We start from the raw sequence: 17,514 nt of genomic DNA, 5'->3' as shown, positions 1-17,514 counted from the left end.
AGGGAGTTAATTAGGTAGTGCTTAGTTTTTATCTTAAACTGGTTGAGAGAGGTACAGTCTTTAACATGATTGGGAAGGTCATTCCACATTCTGGGTCCCTTGATTTGCTTGCTAGTGGTGCCCACAGCAAGAAGGAACCATGGACCACTTCCTCTTTTATTGCCCACGCTTTTATTCTGCCAGAACTCGAGTACAAACAATATACTTACTACAGCCTCTCATTAGCTTAATGACGTAACTAATTAGCACTAATTACACAAGCTATAATCTTATCCCTATTTACAGGTAATATTCTTTCCATCCTGATGGAGGAAGCTGAGGTGTAGTCAGCAAATATAAGCAAGCGAATTGCGAATAGTCAGTTACGGGCTATTCATGCCCGCACCACCTGTTGGGTGGCTTAATCTTTATCAGCCAATTGAATAGCCAGGAGTACAATTTCCACAGTGAGTCAGATAACTCCAGTATAGACGCTTTGAATTTACCTCACCTCTACAACCTCAAGAATGTAGCACTCGGCGTGTACCGTTCTATTCGACCCCAAGACACTACAACTTCGACACAGAGCAGACAGCAGACTACGACCGCATCAATGCTCTCGCTCCCCATCGAGTTCAGACACTCACAATTCCCCATCAAGCCGCCGCGCTCTCCTACATAGAGCTCCGCGACTCAGGCCTCACTCAGCTCTGCTCTGCTCCAAGCTCCGTCTGAACGTCTACGACAATGCCCACATCCGAGTACTGTAATCAAGACTACTCAATAAATATGAAACTCACTAAACACTGTATCTAATCAACTCAGTAATGTAACATAATCGTACGTTACACTGATATCTACACTAGGGATAGTTATTGGACATCGCTTAATTAACTGACAACGCAGGCTGAACTTCAAGCTGTATAAGCTGGCATAAAGGAAGTGGGAGTAGTAGTAAAAATTCCTGTTTTTCTAACTGATAGTAGAGGACCGTTGGAATAGTTAAACAGTAGAAGATGTATATCAGCATATTGTGGACAAGTGTACAGAGAACATTAAACAACTAAATAAAAAATGGCTGTAAAGTCAGATATATGTGGATCCCTTCACATGTGGGAATATGGCTGGATAAGAATGTTCATAAAATAGCGAAAAGCGCCACGGAAAAACTCTTGTCGATGAAATATGTCAAATAACTTTTCAACAAATTAAGACAAGGATTACGTTGGTCCAAGAGGATATAGAAAACAATCAAGAGATCTTTAATGGTGACCATCAGTAACCCACTACGTCTAGCTCTTCATGGCCAGCCTACTAGCCTTGTTGTACCTGGTCGAGTTTTTTGTCGAATCTGGCCTTAAAGTTGAGGATGGGGTTATCTTGAGATGAGAGGGGATGACTTTCTGTCGGACGGACATCATGTGAGATGGGCCCCTCATGTAGAATAGGGTAGAAGCACATTGCTATGCATCTAAGCTTGTTAATAATAATAATAATAATAATAATAGTAATAATAATAAAAAAGGTTCTTGATATGGCCGGATATAGTTCAGAGTCCTCGAATTCCACAGCGCTGAAGTTCCTTTACTAATTATATATTTAAATATGTTGGATATTCATTCTTTCTATTCCTGTAAGTATCTTTCATGTTTGGACCATGTCTCCTCTAGCTAATTATAGCTCGTTTTTTCTAGTGATGTGAGGCCAGGTTTCCTTAGCATATTCCCCATATTTTATATTATTTAAATGTTATAAATATAGCTACGTGCATGCGTATGTGTATAGTCGAATTACAGCCGAGAGGTCCCAGGTTCAATTCCCTCAGCATGATAGGCAAAGGGTCGGCAAATCGGGCAAAATTCTTTTTCACTTGATCTTCTGTTCATCTGGCAGTAAATAACTTCCCAGGAGTTAGGCAACTGTTGTGGGTAGCATCCTACGAAAGGTCACTATAATTGGACTAGAGCTAGGGACCTCGATAAGCCTAATAGGCTTCCTTCTGTCCGTGACTAAGGAAACCATAGAGTGAACTTTATATCCGTGGTGTAGTGGTAAGACACTCGCCTGGCGTTCCGCGAGCGCTGTCATGGGTTCGTATCCTGGCCGGGGAGGATTTACTGGGCGCAATTCCTTAACTGTAGCCTCTGTTTAACGCAACAGTAAAATGTGTACTTGGATGAAAAAACGATTCTTCGCGGCAGGGGATCGTATTCCAGGGACCATAGGATTAAGGACTTGCCCGAAACGCTACGCGTACTAGTGGCTGTACAAGAATGTAACAACTCTTGTATATATCTCAAAAAAAAAAAATATATACAAATTACATATAGGTACTGTTAGTAAAGATTTTGTTGATTAATACATTTTGTCAAAACCATTAACACGTATCATTGGAAACTTCAGTAAATACATTCTATCAATACTTTATAGCTCATGACTTACGATATTGCCATACAGCGACTTCTTTCTTACTGAATTACGACCCTTAAATGCCGCTGATCCGTACTGCCTGAAGAACGTCCTCAGGAATCCACCGGACGGGCGACTGTCACCTCAGTCTCTCTCCCCGCTAACATTCCTCCTCCAACCCTACAATGACTAACGGGGAACTATTCCACAAATTTCTTTGCCCTGAATGTCACGTGGATCATTCGAGAAAGGCAGCAAAAAGAGGGAGAGAGAGAGAGATGTAGTGTTATCGATTGGTGGTGATGGCGGGGGTGCGCTTGTCAAAGCTCGCCTGTTGGAGCCAACAGCTGTGCGTGACGTCACAGAAACAACATCCAGATCCCAACAAACAGTGAGTGGAAGCTGTAGTGGAGGTTCCCCGACCCGCTCTCTCACCCTCAGGATCCTCGCGCTGCCCTCGCCTGGCATGGCAGACCACATAAACCAGGACGAGGTAGTGCCACGCTGCCCCGGGCAGCCTCGGGACGCCCAGTTAAGGCCAAATGCGGCGTCTTTGTAGTTGGGTTGAGGCCAAATGTTGTGACGATGCAGAATGCTGTTTGGGGGGGATGCTTTGTTCTGTCTTACTGTCTAACTTTGTGCTGGACCAGGACCCACTTGACACATATCATCACTCTCATATTATTCATAAACTGGTTGACTTAAGTACCAAATTTATGCAAATTTCCGGCCTATCGCAACTTCCGAATTGCGCATATTTAGGATATGAAGAAAAAGTTTCTTGGTTTCTTTCGAGTTAAATGTGACTTAATTAGAAGAATAATCTTATAATAAAGCACTCAATATTAAACAGAAGCACAATTTCAGAATCTATGTCCTTAAACATTCATGAACATTTTTGATAAGCTACAATACAGTACTGGATACAAAGGTTGTGGTTTAGAAATTGAGTTATTTGAGTTATAATAAGGGGTTCATTACTCCAGTCACATGTATTTAAAGGTATTTGGTGTGCTTTTGTGTGTGTGTGTTTGTGTATATATATATATATATATATAATATATATAATATATATATATATATATATATATATATATATATATATATATATATATATATATATATATATATATATATATATATATATATATATATATATATATATATATATATATATATATATAATATAATGTATTGCTACAATTTACAGAGAACACACATACAACAATCAGTGCTCGAAGATCTCGTCCAGTGTATGTGCATGTATGCATTTGCATGTATATGTATCTGTGTGTATGTATGTCATGCTTAATAGCTAGAACTGCACAACGTGGCCTAGTATGCAAGGTCTGATTTACCCAACAGGCATACATACATGCATACAGGCTTCATCTCCCCAACAAAATTAATTACTAAATTATTCTTTATTGTCAACTAAGCAAGATGTCTGCCATATGCCTAAAGTCTGTGCATAAAAAAAAAATGATGCTAGCCCTGTATATATATTCCAAAATGGAATATATATATTATATATGCCATTTTGTTATAAACGAAATGGAATAGTTAGTTACAAGTACGGTACAGTGTATTTGATTTTTTGGAAAAAAAAAGAAATGTCATGTCCCATAAGCTAACATTAAAAATACTTTTGTGTAAAATAAGGTAAAAATCTGAATCCTAATAATTTCACAATTTTTTTGGTACTAAACATTTTAGGATACAGTAATGATTTACTGTAATGGTATACAATATGAGTGTTTTTGGTTGAAATTTTACCAGCTTAAAATTTTAATGAGTATTTTTCCTAAACAGTGTTGACAAGTCTCTCCAGTAAGTTTATAAGTAATAATAGTGTTCGAATGTGATACCTTATAAAGTTTGTACATTAGCCATGAATTGCGTGACTTAACAGGATTGTTTGTTTTTCTTGTTAGGTAATGGAAACTCAAAAGTTTCTTATTGCAAGTACAATAGAGCTTGTTATCTATAGGCTAGGGCTGTCACTAACATATATTTTGTCTTTCAGATTCGAAAGAAGAGGTTGGCTCGGCTTGGGGCAGGCTCTAGTAACAACAGCAATAATGGCGAAACATCCCAAATACACGTTCCTCAGTCCCCGGTAAATGTGGATATTGGTTCTGAGTAATGTAGAGGATTTTTCCTGAAGGAAGAAAATGCTTGGAATTACAATATTATTGAAGTTTTTAAAGTCTTGCATTAGGTTCTTGCAAAATGGTTTAGGTGAGGTATTTTCTCTTGTGCTTTGGAAAAGAATGGCACATTCCATATTTTTTTGGTTGAGAGCAATAGTAATATTGTTTGAGTGATTAAATATAATGTTTTCTCAGCAGCAGACTGCATTAGCTGTGTATAATTCTGATAGTACATATATAATAACACTTGATTCCATTACTGGTTATTACTTATTAATAGCTTGGATTTGTACTAGGAACATTTAATTACCTTTTTCATAAAGTTTTCCTATGATTGTATCTTGCAACTATGCAAAAAAGACCTTAAAGTGACAGTGCAGGTTAAGGTAAGGAAATTATCAGAAGAAAGTGCCAAGCCATTTTGAGTATCATTTATTAAGCATTCACTTGGGAGGAATGAGGATAAGGATTTGAACAGGATAAAGGGACGGAATGGTGCCCAACCACTTGGATGGTCGGGGATTGAACTCTTGCCTACAAGAAGCAGGACTGTTGGTCTACTATCCAGTCTACAACCCCTCCTCCTGTTTAGAGAGTACGCACCCAATTGGGCTTGCGGGGTTGAGCTTTGGCTCTTTGGTCCCGCCTCTCAACTGTAAATCAACATGTAAAAATCTGAATCCTAATTATTTTAAATTTTTTTGGTACTAAACATTTTATTAGATTTATTTTATTAGTGCTTTTTGTAACTATGTGCACCATAGTACAAACATTGACATACTAAGCAATTACAGAATTTTGTACTATTCACCTTATAGAGTCACCAAAATTGAAGCTAAAAACAAACTTAAATGTTGGGTCTGGCTTCAGAGAGCCAGACCCAATGCCAATTCCAAAATAAAGCAGTTGGATCTGATGGAGTTTCACCATGGGTGCTGCAAGAATGTGCAGACAATTCTATGTATGTACAGTATATATGTATGTATATACATACATATATATTTTTATTAACTCAGTAATGTACCTGTGTACACTAGGGGGGAAAGGGGGTTCATTTACTAAGCATTGACTTGTTGCTGTTTCACTCCAGGACTGAACTACTAGTCTGGTAAATCAAAATACTGTATATGCGAATTTCTCTGGCAGGGACTTCAATTATCTACTTCTCCTCCTGTGTCTTCTCTCTTGCCATCACCCTCCAAGAGACAGCCACCACCCTCGCCGCTTGATGTTACACCATGTAAAAAAGGTAGGCAAGCCACACTCGTCAGTTCAATTAAAAAATCTCAATTCACTCGCTGTATAGCTGACATACCCGACACATTCATACTGTATATACACGAGTGAACACCACACAAAACCTATCATACCCACTTGAAATTTGGTTTCTATAATAATATTTTATTTATGATATACATTCGATCAAATTACAGAGGTTATTTGGTATGTACAGTATTTGTATATATAAAGTCACTATTTAAGCACAATATTTCCTTATGACAGCTTTATGAGCATCTTTCCAGTTTCTACTTTTGCTCTCTTTTGTCACTCCCAGGATGCTGATTATCTTCCTACTGCCAAGACCCCTTGTTCCTTGATCCCATACACTCGTCCTGCTACACAATCAGCAATCCTCTTCTCACATGACTAAAGTATTTCTCAAATATTTTTGAGTCTTGTTTTATCACAACCTGCCCCAATGTTTCACACATATTAGCTTGTTAAAAATATGATTTGAAAATAATCCTAGCTCCAAAATGTATTGCATGGTTAATGTTTAATTTTATTGCAGGCATTGAGCCCATGGAGGTGGAGAGTAAAGTTGAGTTTAGTAGTGACCTGGAAAATAGTCCCCACTATCGCAGTGATAACAAAAGACACAGGGTAAGTGAGTGTTCATTGGCGTTCCTCTTAGGCTTACCATGTCATGCAGTTTTTGTTTGACCATGTTTATATGGAATATATTACAAATTAACAACGTAGGATATTCCGTGTGCATGACATGTACTATAGGCATTGTTGTTATGTTACGTTGTACCATTCTTTGCCTCGCCCCTCCCACTTTATCTACAATTAATTTTTGTGCCTTTATAGGTAGCTAATTCTGTGTTAGATTTCATAAACATTTACAGGTAAAATGTCATCATCAGTAATGTTGTAATCCACAAGTTGGGAATGAATATTAGCTAGTGAATCAAGCACTTCAACACTTAACAAATGAGGGTTGAAAGTACATGTTAGTATTCAGACTGTGGTCATGCTTTGAGGTAAGGTCAAAATTATTAAGGCAGATGTAGTCCACCCAAACGAATGTACCAGCCAAGAGGTGTCAAACTGTGACCTCTAGTTTTTGAGAACAAGGAGATTTACAGTTAATTGGATTATGCCTTCCTTGGGATGCTGGGTGGAATGGTAAAGGCTATGACAAGCTGGAAATCAGTCTTGTGGTAGCCGCAGTTCTAGCAAGTTCTCACCTATCTCCGTCTGTGGCAGCGACGGAGATAGGAGTGAACCTGAACCACCTTCCAGGGCAGCAGCCTATAGGGTAAATTTGATCTTATTTGACTAGCATCCAGTCATGTTTTCTCCCTCCACCTCTGACAAAAACTCCTAAACGACCTTAGTTTGGGGTTTCTCCAGTTTGAGGTTTTAGTGTGGGATAACCTGGGATCAAGTGAGGATTCCTTGGCAAAACTATCTCAATCAATCAATCAATTGTAAAGGGGGAGCAGGAAGTGGGAACTGACAGAAGAATAGTCTGGAGAGGAAGCTTCGTAGTCAAAAGGAATAGAGCCTGGGCTTAACCCAGCAGCAGGCCAAGCCAAGGATTTTTGGGTAGTTGTCGTGGAATCGATGTACTGTCCAAAGCCCCATGAGGGGGGAGGGGGCTTTGTTACCGTTATAGAGCTGGTAGGTTAGTGAAAGCCTCTAATCTTCCATTTTTTCTTTAATTCTTTCTGCGAGTTGACATGGTCGTGCTGTCATTGGAGTTCAGTGAGGTGACCTCCATGAGGAAGTCTTGGGCATTGTAGATTTTGCATGTGTGCAGTAGTGATGGAACCCCTACTGAGATTTCCTCGTCTGAGAGGTCTGAGGCGTAGTCCGTAGTTGGTGGTTTTGACTTTGGTTTCACAGCCTGAGGTTGGCTCTGGAGTCGATGAGTGGTGGTGGTAGAAGCTGGTTCAGTCGCATCGGTGGTGGTGGTGTGTTGTGTGGTCATAGATAGCACTTCTGTGAGCACATCTTCTGGTATGGTGATGGTAAGAGCTTTGGGGGCTGGAGTGGAAGATGTTGCTGTTTGTGCAGCTTGCATGTTGGGTGGTGCTGGAGTCTGAGTTGAGATCGACCTAGTGGTCATCTTTGTGATGTTGTCAGGGAGGTAGTGAGACTTGCATTGGGTGTCCTGGCTATTGGCTAGGCAAAACACATTCAGTTCCTTGATGAATCGGTGGTTGTCTGGTCCGGTAAGCCTCTCCGCAAGTCGAATAAGACCAGGGATAAAGGCTGAACGTGATGCAAGGGGCTGTGAGGATGTTGGTTGGGCCTTGAGTCCCAAGTGTGAAGGCTGGGTCACCTGGTGGAAGGAGCCACTGTTTGGTAGGACTGGGAATTCTGCTGGTTGGTTGGTGGGAGTCGAGGTGCTGGGTTTAGCGCCTGGGGCTGTGGTTGTGGAGTTAGTAGGGATGGTTTTGTTGGCTTTGACCTTGGCCTTGATATTTTCCCTGTCTGCGGGGGCAGCGGTATGAAATTGCTGGGTGATCGCTGTTGCAAAGCAGGCAGCAATGGGTTGTTGATTTGCAGATGGAGTAATGATGGTCCTGAGTGCAGAGGCTGCAATTCTGGATGGGGTACTGACACTTGTTGTTGGGGTGGGAGAACTTGTAGCACTTGAAGCATTGTTGGAGTTCAAAACTAGCATATGGCTTGTTGACATGCAAAATAATGCTTCCCTTTTCACCATTTCTCTCTACTTTAAGATGTGTACATTAGTTTATTTTTACTACCCAGTTATCACAAAATATCTACCCAGATATTTTGTACTACTATTACTACTACTAACTACTATTACTACTACTACTAACTGCTATTACTACTACTACTAACTGCTATTACTACTACTACTATTACTACTACTACTAACTGCTATTACTACTACTACTATTACTACTACTACTATTACTACTACTACTAACTACTATTACTACTACTACTAACTACTATTACTACTACTACTATTACTACTACTACTATTACTACTACTACTAACTACTATTACTACTACTACTAACTACTATTACTACTACTACTATTACTACTAACTACTATTGCTACTACTACTAACTACTATTACTACTACTACTAACTACTATTACTACTAACTACTATTACTACTACTACTAAATACTATTACTACTACTACTAACTACTACTACTACTACTAACTACTACTACTACTAACTACTACTACTACTACAGTACTACTAACTACTACAGTACTACTAACTACTACAGTACTACTAACTACTACGACTACTAACTACTACTGCTAACTACTACTACTACTAACTACTATTTACTACTACTACTACTAAATACGACTACTACTAACTACTACAACTACTAACTACTATGACTACTACTAACTTCTACTAACTACTACTACTAACTACTACTACTAACTTCTACTACTAACTACTACTACTAACTTCTACTACTAACTTCTACTACTAACTACTACTACTACTACTACTACTAACTTCTACTACTAACTACTACTACTACTACTACTACTACTACTACTACTACTACTACTAACTACTACTACTAACTACTCACTACTACTATTACTAACTACTATTAACTACTAGTACTAACTAGTTCTAACTACTAACTACTAGTACTAATTTCTACTATTAACTACTAGTACTACTACTATTAACTACTAGTACTACTAACTATTAACTAGTACTATTACTAACTACTATTAACTAGTACTATTACTAACTAGTACTAACTACTACTAGTACTAACTATTAGTACTACTAACTACTATTAACTAGTACTATTACTAACTACTATTAACTAGTACTATTACTAACTACTAGTACTAACTACTACTAGTACTAACTACTAGTACTACTAACTACTAGTACTACTAACTACTAGTACTTCTACTAGTACTATTACTAACTACTAGTACTAGCTACTACTAGTACTAACTATTAGTACTACTAACTACTATTAACTAGTACTATTACTAACTACTATTAACTAGTACTATTACTAACTACTAGTACTAACTACTACTAGTACTAACTACTAGTACTACTAACTACTAGTACTACTAACTACTAGTACTTCTAGTACTATTACTAACTACTAGTACTAACTACTACTAGTACTAACTACTAGTACTTCTAGTACTACTAACTACTAGTACTTCTACTAGTACTACTAACTAATACTTCTTCTAGTACTACTAACTACTACTAGTACTAACTAGTATTTACTACTAACTACTACTAGTACTAACTAGTATTACTGTTGTGGGGTTGTTATGGCTGTTCAAGTCTAGTGACCTGGAAGGTGTTCATATCTCTGTGGTACCAGAGCCAATGCACCGGGGCAGCTACTGAGTATAACCAGATTTCCAGGGGTGATTGATTTCAGGATTTCCAAAACCAAGGTGTTTCATTACATTGAACAATTGATGATTAGTGAATGAAGTTTCTCATCCATTGGACATATTTCTAGTGTTAAATTTGTTATATTTTTGTATAGTTTATATATCTAATTGTTTCATGTAATTAAATACTCTGACAGAGTGTAAGCACAAGTGAGGTGACCGACGAGATGTTGTGGGCAATGTTATCCAGTCTTCTCCAGTGTTCTTGGCCAGGTGTTGACAATATCTGTCCAGTCACTGTCCAGGTGAGATTTGTCAAGTTTAAAAAGTGAATTTTCAAATTTTATAATAATCAGGTAATAATTGTCAAGCTTTTTTTTGTGAAATGCAGCATAAAGTAAGTGGATTAATGCTCATTGATACAATTGTAATGAACTATATTGCAATGCAGTTAACTGTTGCTTATACAAAAGGAAATAAATTGGAAAGTTTAGTGAACAGCCTTTTAATTGATATAAGAAGAAGCCATTCTGGATAGTGCAGGAACTCAGACCTTATAGAGGATTTTGATTCATTATCCTCTTCAGGCTTTTAGGGGTTTAATTCTATGGTATCCTCCCCTGTCCTCCTTAGTTGTTAACTGTGCAAACTACCAAGTCTGCTGAAGGTTTATCTCCAGCTGTCATCATACTAGCCAGGGTTTTTAGTTCGCTCACCTGTGATTCACCCATGTACAGGTGAAGAATTTTGCTGCAGTTTGGATGGCATTTCTTTGCATCCCACTCCTGCAGGACTCTGCAATCAGTTTTCACTTGGACTACATGCTGGTTCACTCTCTTAACAGAGGAGTCCCATTCACTGGATTCTCCAGGTAGCCTTATTTCTTGATTCTTTTGGTTTAGTTCTCAGTGTGATTCACATCAGGGAGTGTACAATGTTATTTATGGCCCTCTTCTGGGACTGTCCAAATTCTATAGAATGGGAGGCAAACAGCAACTCTCCTTTTGGGTTTGTGAGGCATGTGGCTGTCCTCAGGTGCATCTCTTCACTTCAGCATGGAAACTGTGGTTTCCTCTTCACATTTTCCTCCCTTTTTTTTATCAGAGTGCTTATGTTAAAAGCTTTTAAATTTAATTTGAATTAATGGAAATTACTTTTTCTCTCCTTCCAGTTCCTCTGTGTTGGTCAGATTGGAAACCTTTGTAGGCATGTAATTTTACTGGCTCCTTTGTTGAAGGTTCAGCCCTGGTTCCTGGGCCTTCTTGCTCATTGTCCTCGTATGTTATTCTCATGAATTCCACCTCTCGTTGATGATTGTCTGCCTGACTTACCTGGAGGGTTCAAATCTATCCATCAGTATTCTCATCTGGGGTTTTTAATTTTAAGCCACGATTGCCACATTGCAATCTCAGTGGGGATTTTTTCCTGGGCCTGTTCATTCAGCATGACTGACGTTCTAGCTTTGTCTTGGGTTTTACCAAAACTTTAGCCAAGCATCACATTTAAACAAGGTGTTCAGTTGCCTCTGGTCCCATTATACTGTTGGTAGTTTGGGAGGGGGGATGACTACCTGCTTTGTGCTTATTTCTTCCAGAACTGTGTTGTTCATTTTAGGCTCGTGTACACTTGCATAAAGGCTTATTAATCTTCGTCCTCCATTTCCTGCAACAGAAGTACTGTGTTTTAATAGTATGGCAGTGGTTGTTAGTTACTACTTCTGGAAGTTTAAGATCTGGATGTTGGCCAGGTTGACATGGCTCTCTGGTCTTGTGCCTTTATGTCTGTTTTCCTTCATAAGATAGTCTGTTGTCTTTCTGGCTTACAGATGGCAAGTTGCTGTCAATCTCTGCCAATCTGTATTGCATAGCTGGAGAGATTCATGAGCTGGTCTCTAGTTTTATCCTCCAGTCTTCATTTAGTCTTGATGCTTAGCATTGTGTGTCTGCTGCCGACTGCTCTTGGTTGTCATGGTAACACTTCTTTCTATGGATTTATATCTTTGGGATACCCTTGCCTTTGGTTTATCCTGAGTCAAGCTACTGTTTATCCCAGGTTCCTGTTTCCTGCTTGGTTTCTAAGTTAATGACACAGCTTGATCTTTTTGTCAGACTGGGTGTTGATTTCACCATTATGTTGCATAACACAGGTGGATGTTCCTGCCTAGGTGTGCTTGTATTTTAGATTCTGTACTCCAATCTGTTTGAAAAGGCTTCACCTTGTCAAAAATGTCTTATCAAGCAATGAGTCTAATAGTTAATTAATTGGTAAACCATCTGTGTTATTGTTTTTAAATATCTTCTTATAAACAGGTAACTGTTGGAGCAAAAATGAGTGAAGTGACCTCTCAGGTGCTGATGGAAGTGTTGCTACAGCTGTGTGGGGGTGAGGCACCGGAGGGTCTGGTAGACCCCAACATCAACCTCTCTCAGTCACCAGAGCTTAGTGCTTCCCCTACAGGTAGTAACATCTTTATATACAATAGTTCTGTCTTACTTTAGTAGACTGTGTTAACATTTCTGAATTATCTGATATTTCTGCTCTCTAAAGTAAGTTACACGGGATTCAACAGAAAGTATTGTTTATGGTCAAGTAGCTTCTCAGACTAACCCTACAGGGTCAAAATGATACCTTCCTTGCTACAATATATTATTAACATGTTCTAATGGCTAAAGTTTGTTGCTCATGGGGACCCAAATTTTTTTAAATTGTAGTCTCCAGTATGTTAGCTTTAAGGTCAGCATGCATTATTCTTTTGTTGGATGAGCCCTGATATGGCTCTTTACTTCATATCTAAGTTGTTGTTGTTGGAAACTGATTTGCACACGTTGTAATCATGCCTTTGTGTCTGAAGGCACCTTAAGTTATTTTCTTATGTTTGCTGTGAAAACTGGTATTTATAGTTTCTTGAATGGTTAGAGAATTGATGTATTTTAGGATTCTTTTAGGCAATACAGTATATTCATTATCTTTTGTCCTGGTAATATGTTCGTAAGACCTTTGTCATTACTATTAATTTAGGTATGTTAATAAAGATTCAAGTTAATAATAATTAGACAATTAACTCCTAGTTAATACTGTATATGATTTTGAATATTCTAGATCAAATTGATAATGCTTTCTATAGAAATTTGTGTAATTATTATAGTCACATGTTTGTTGTGATGATGTGACTAGATGTGTGTGTGTGTTTCAGGAAGTAGCAACACAACTGATTTATCAGAAATAACAAGACCGAGCCAGCGGCCAGAAGCTTTAGCTCTCATGTATCTCCTCCAGACGTACGCACGGGTTAATAATGAAGAGAAAGCACATCCCAAGGTAGGCCAGTTCTAATACATTCTTTGAGCATAAGTCTATACTCAAGTATACATTGAGGCAGAGGTGAATTAGTAGGGCTGAGCACTTGGAGTTTTATTAATTATATTCTCAGAACCCACTTCAGATACACTATAGGTATACAGTATATGTATTGATACAAAATGTTTCATATAGATCGGGGACTGGAAGTCTTGTTAGGCTTATCAAGGTCTCCTTAGGCCGAAGATTGACCTTTCCCCAGAATGCAACTGCAATTGTTTGACAATCGGGTACCTATATTTACTGCTAGGGGAACAGTGCCTTCAGGTGAATGGAAATGTGGCCAACTCAGTGGGGAGACGACAGTGTTCTTGGCTGAAAGTAAGAAGATATTGCAAAAAGAGTGTGAATAAATTTAATTGTGCAGAAGATAGTTGAAGGTCAGTGTAAGAAAATTTAGGGTTATAGTGTTTGTGAATAGATAGAGATGTTGTGAAATTGATAAATCCCTACAGAGTGGCAAGACACCAGGGCCTCCTGGTGTGAAAGGTTTGTGTGGTGATAGTGCCTCCTGGTGTGAAAGGTTTGAGTGGTGATAGTGCCACCTGGTGTGAAAGGTTTGAGTGGTGATAGTGCCTCCTGGTGTGAAAGGTTTGTGTGGTGATAGGGCCTCCTGGTGTGAAAGGTTTGTATGGTGATAGTGCCTCCTGGTGTGAAAGGTTTGTATGGTGATAGTGCCTCCTGGTGTGAAAGGTTTGTATGGTGATAGGGCCTCCTGGTGTGAAAGGTTTGTATGGTGATAGTGCCTCCTGGTGTGAAAGGTTTGTGTGGTGAAAGGGCCTCCTGGTGTGAAAGGTTTGTATGGTGACAGGGCCTCCTGGTGTGAAAGGTTTGTATGGTGACAGGGCCTCCTGGTGTGAAAGGTTTGTATGGTGACAGGGCCTCCTGGTGTGAAAGGTTTGTATGGTGACAGGGCCTCCTGGTGTGAAAGGTTTGTATGGTGACAGGGCCTCCTGGTGTGAAAGGTTTGTATGGTGACAGGGCCTCCTGGTGTGAAAGGTTTGTATGGTGACAGGGCCTCCTGAAGTGAAAGGTTTGTATGGTGATAGTGCATAGTGGCTCCTGATGTGAAAGGTTTGTGTGGTGATTTTTCCATCTGGAAAAACTTCAGTTTCAATTGCTTACCCTAATGGGGAGCTGCTGGGAAGGGGTCTGTCATCAGAGTTATTGATGTACTGAAGTAGAAAGACAATGGATTAGGTGTGTTTAATAACAAAAAGATATACTGTGCACTGCTGGCACTTCTATGTATGAATGTATTACAGAATTACGAACTCTGAAATATTTTTGACATTTTTTATTACTAGAGCATATTTTGCAAGTTGGTAACAAAGAAACAAAAAGAGGTAAGAAGATTGAGTAAGTGAATTAAATACCTGCAATATAGCAAAGGTTTGGATTGGGTAATATTTGTATCATTATGACAATAAATGTTTATTAGTTTTATTATTTATTTGTTCTTGAATGACAATTATTGTTGATGAATTTGTTTTACAATATTGTTGATGAATTTTGTTAAGAGGAAAAACTAAATGCAAATGCTATTGAGAAATTTAATATAATAATGCACAAGTGGGTGTAAGGTTGTAATTGAAATGGTTTAACGTCCATTACTATACACTTGTGTACAGAGAAGCAGCTCTCCACCCACGTCGACTTTACTGGCAGACGTGAGACGTCAGTGTGTAGCTCACGCCAGCTTGCTCCTCTCAGGTTAGTGATGAGATCCTTCACTAGCAACATTCTCATCTTCATATAGTATTTTATAGGTATGCTGTATTCATATGGACTTTGTGTATTTAAACTTTATAATTAAATGTGAAACTTATGTAGGTTTTTATATTGTGTGTAGTTTTGCAATTTAAATTTTTTGTGGCATTTTCAGGTTGTCTAACAAAATGTGATCTTCCGGCCCCATCGCTGCTACTCCACCCTCTGCTAACAGAGTCCCTGCCTCGAGGCTTCCTCTGTGATCTTATTCATCACACTCTAGAACATGAGAATATGTTCACAAAGGTTTGTCACTGCTTGTTTATGATTACTTTGCCTTTGGTTCAGCTGTGTTAGCATTATCACCATTGGTACTTTGTGAATATTGAATTTGATTTTATTTATTTTGAAGGAGGCAGAAAGGATAATGGAGTGTTGTATAAATATCAACAGAAGATATTGAATGGTTCTCATTTGCTATCAAAAGTTGTTTAGCTCAACGTTTTATTTGCTTTGAATTTTAATCACTCAATAAGAATTTTTTTTGTATTTTGTGTATTATATACCCATATTATGTGTGTTTTTAATCTTATACGAGTTTAGATACTGTATTTGGAAGTGCCATTGTATGAATGGCAATGTATGTGGAAAATTATCTTTTCTCACCCAACAATCATTCCGGTGTGCTAGTTTTATGAGATGAGAAAGGTATTAGGGAATGTTCTACATAAGTTACATATAAACCAGCTTGTAAGCCTCTTTATTAATTTGTTTTCAAGTTTTGTTAGATCTTTGATACATAGTGGAGTTAGTCACTATCAATATATAGGTATAATTATCCTTACTGTTTTCAGATCACGGGATTCCATGACTAACACGTTTCTCATTTGTGGTTTGTCTGGAAATTGTTGACAACTGCTATGTGAAGAGTAAACTTTATTCAAGATGACTTTTTTCTGTTAGAGCTTCATGAAATCTAAAATATATATATCAAGCTGTTAATAAAATTAGTTTAATTCTGCATTTTTACTTTGGAACAGTACTGTAAATAGATAAATATTGTACATTGATGATATTCTCGTTTTCATCAGACAACTAAATGTAAATTCTCAAAAATGAATGTACGGTAGTACTATCATAAATATGGTCCTTGCAAAATGTACAGTCATCTTTGAAGTATGCTTGCTATGTAGTATATATCTAAGATAGTTCTAACATTCATAAACTCTGAGAAAATATGGCAAGGTTAGAAAGATGAAGGATTAAGTACAGTATAGTGTGCTAAAACTTTCCCAGCTGAAGCTCCAAGAACTACACAATGGCCAAATATATGCTCACCTAGAACTCTGCCCCCACCCCCACAGCTGCTGCCACATGAGTAAAGACTAACAGATACCCGGGACACTTCCTATAATTATCTAAGTGTAGTTCTAGGATGAGAGCTACGCTCGTGGTGTCCCATCTTCCCAGCTCTCTTTGTTATATAACGTTTGGAAACTACTGGCGGTTTGGCCTATGTGGAATATTTGAAACTTGAATCTGTTGGATTTGCTAGATTTTTGGGACGGCCCCCTCAATAGATTCGTTTGCTGTACACTGGTATACTTGTTTCATATGTCTGGATGGGGTGGTTGGGGGTCATGGGGGTGAAGGTTTGTGTGAGTGGGTGACTGGGTATGTGATACACTCCCACCAGTGGCCTCAAGTCCCCAATGACACCCTCCCCCCACACACACGATTTGATCCGTTTACTCTGTTGGCTGTATTGGGCTCTGGGATGGAGATAGGAGGATGGGGAGGCGTTTACTTGTAAGGCAAATTACAAAATGGCAGACCACCAATACAGTGCAAATATATTTTCATTTATTTATTCATGTAATTATACCACTTTACTCCAAAAACAGATAACTTTACCAAGCAGGATAACTCCATCATTCAAAGTTAATAATGTGTTTTTTTTATATTATATGTCCAAAAAAATATTGGTTCTGTGACAATTTTTGGTGGCCCGGGAATGCATCTCCCACTTAAAGCATTGCGTCTTTGGAAAATCTCGATCCGCATTCCGAACAAATGTTTTATAAACACAGTTTCGGAACGTAACTCGTTTGAAATTGGGGAATGGTCTTTATATACATAAATGTGTTGTCTCTTCCACCTGTATCTTGTTCTCATGCTCTATTCCCTGCCTTAATTTCTTCTTTTGTCGGCAAGTCGAATGTTTACCAAGTGACGATGGCAGCCTCCATTGATGGGTTGTGTACCACACAGCTTCTGGTT

At 38.4% G+C, this 17,514-nt stretch overlaps 1 protein-coding gene across 1 annotated transcript in view; it reads left to right on the top strand.

Annotated features, from left to right (window-relative positions):
- The first annotated feature begins 2,583 nt into the window (after positions 1–2,583).
- The window catches only part of Ube4B (Ubiquitination factor E4B), a 42,162-nt gene continuing 27,231 nt past the window's right edge, over positions 2,584–17,514 (top strand). The window contains exons 1-9 of the mRNA XM_045749241.2: positions 2,584–2,881; positions 4,415–4,507; positions 5,688–5,790; positions 6,334–6,425; positions 10,365–10,472; positions 12,477–12,624; positions 13,361–13,485; positions 15,156–15,237; positions 15,410–15,540. Of these exons, the coding sequence (XP_045605197.1) occupies positions 2,615–2,881; positions 4,415–4,507; positions 5,688–5,790; positions 6,334–6,425; positions 10,365–10,472; positions 12,477–12,624; positions 13,361–13,485; positions 15,156–15,237; positions 15,410–15,540 (1,149 nt within the window). The 5' untranslated portion in view covers positions 2,584–2,614. The remainder of the gene's footprint in view (positions 2,882–4,414; positions 4,508–5,687; positions 5,791–6,333; positions 6,426–10,364; positions 10,473–12,476; positions 12,625–13,360; positions 13,486–15,155; positions 15,238–15,409; positions 15,541–17,514) is intronic.

Source organism: Procambarus clarkii, chromosome 27 (assembly GCF_040958095.1).
Source record: "Procambarus clarkii isolate CNS0578487 chromosome 27, FALCON_Pclarkii_2.0, whole genome shotgun sequence".
NCBI classification, from domain to species: Eukaryota; Metazoa; Arthropoda; class Malacostraca; order Decapoda; family Cambaridae; genus Procambarus; species Procambarus clarkii.
Note: the sequence above shows the minus strand (reverse complement) of the source record. Positions and strands in the feature narration are given on the sequence as shown.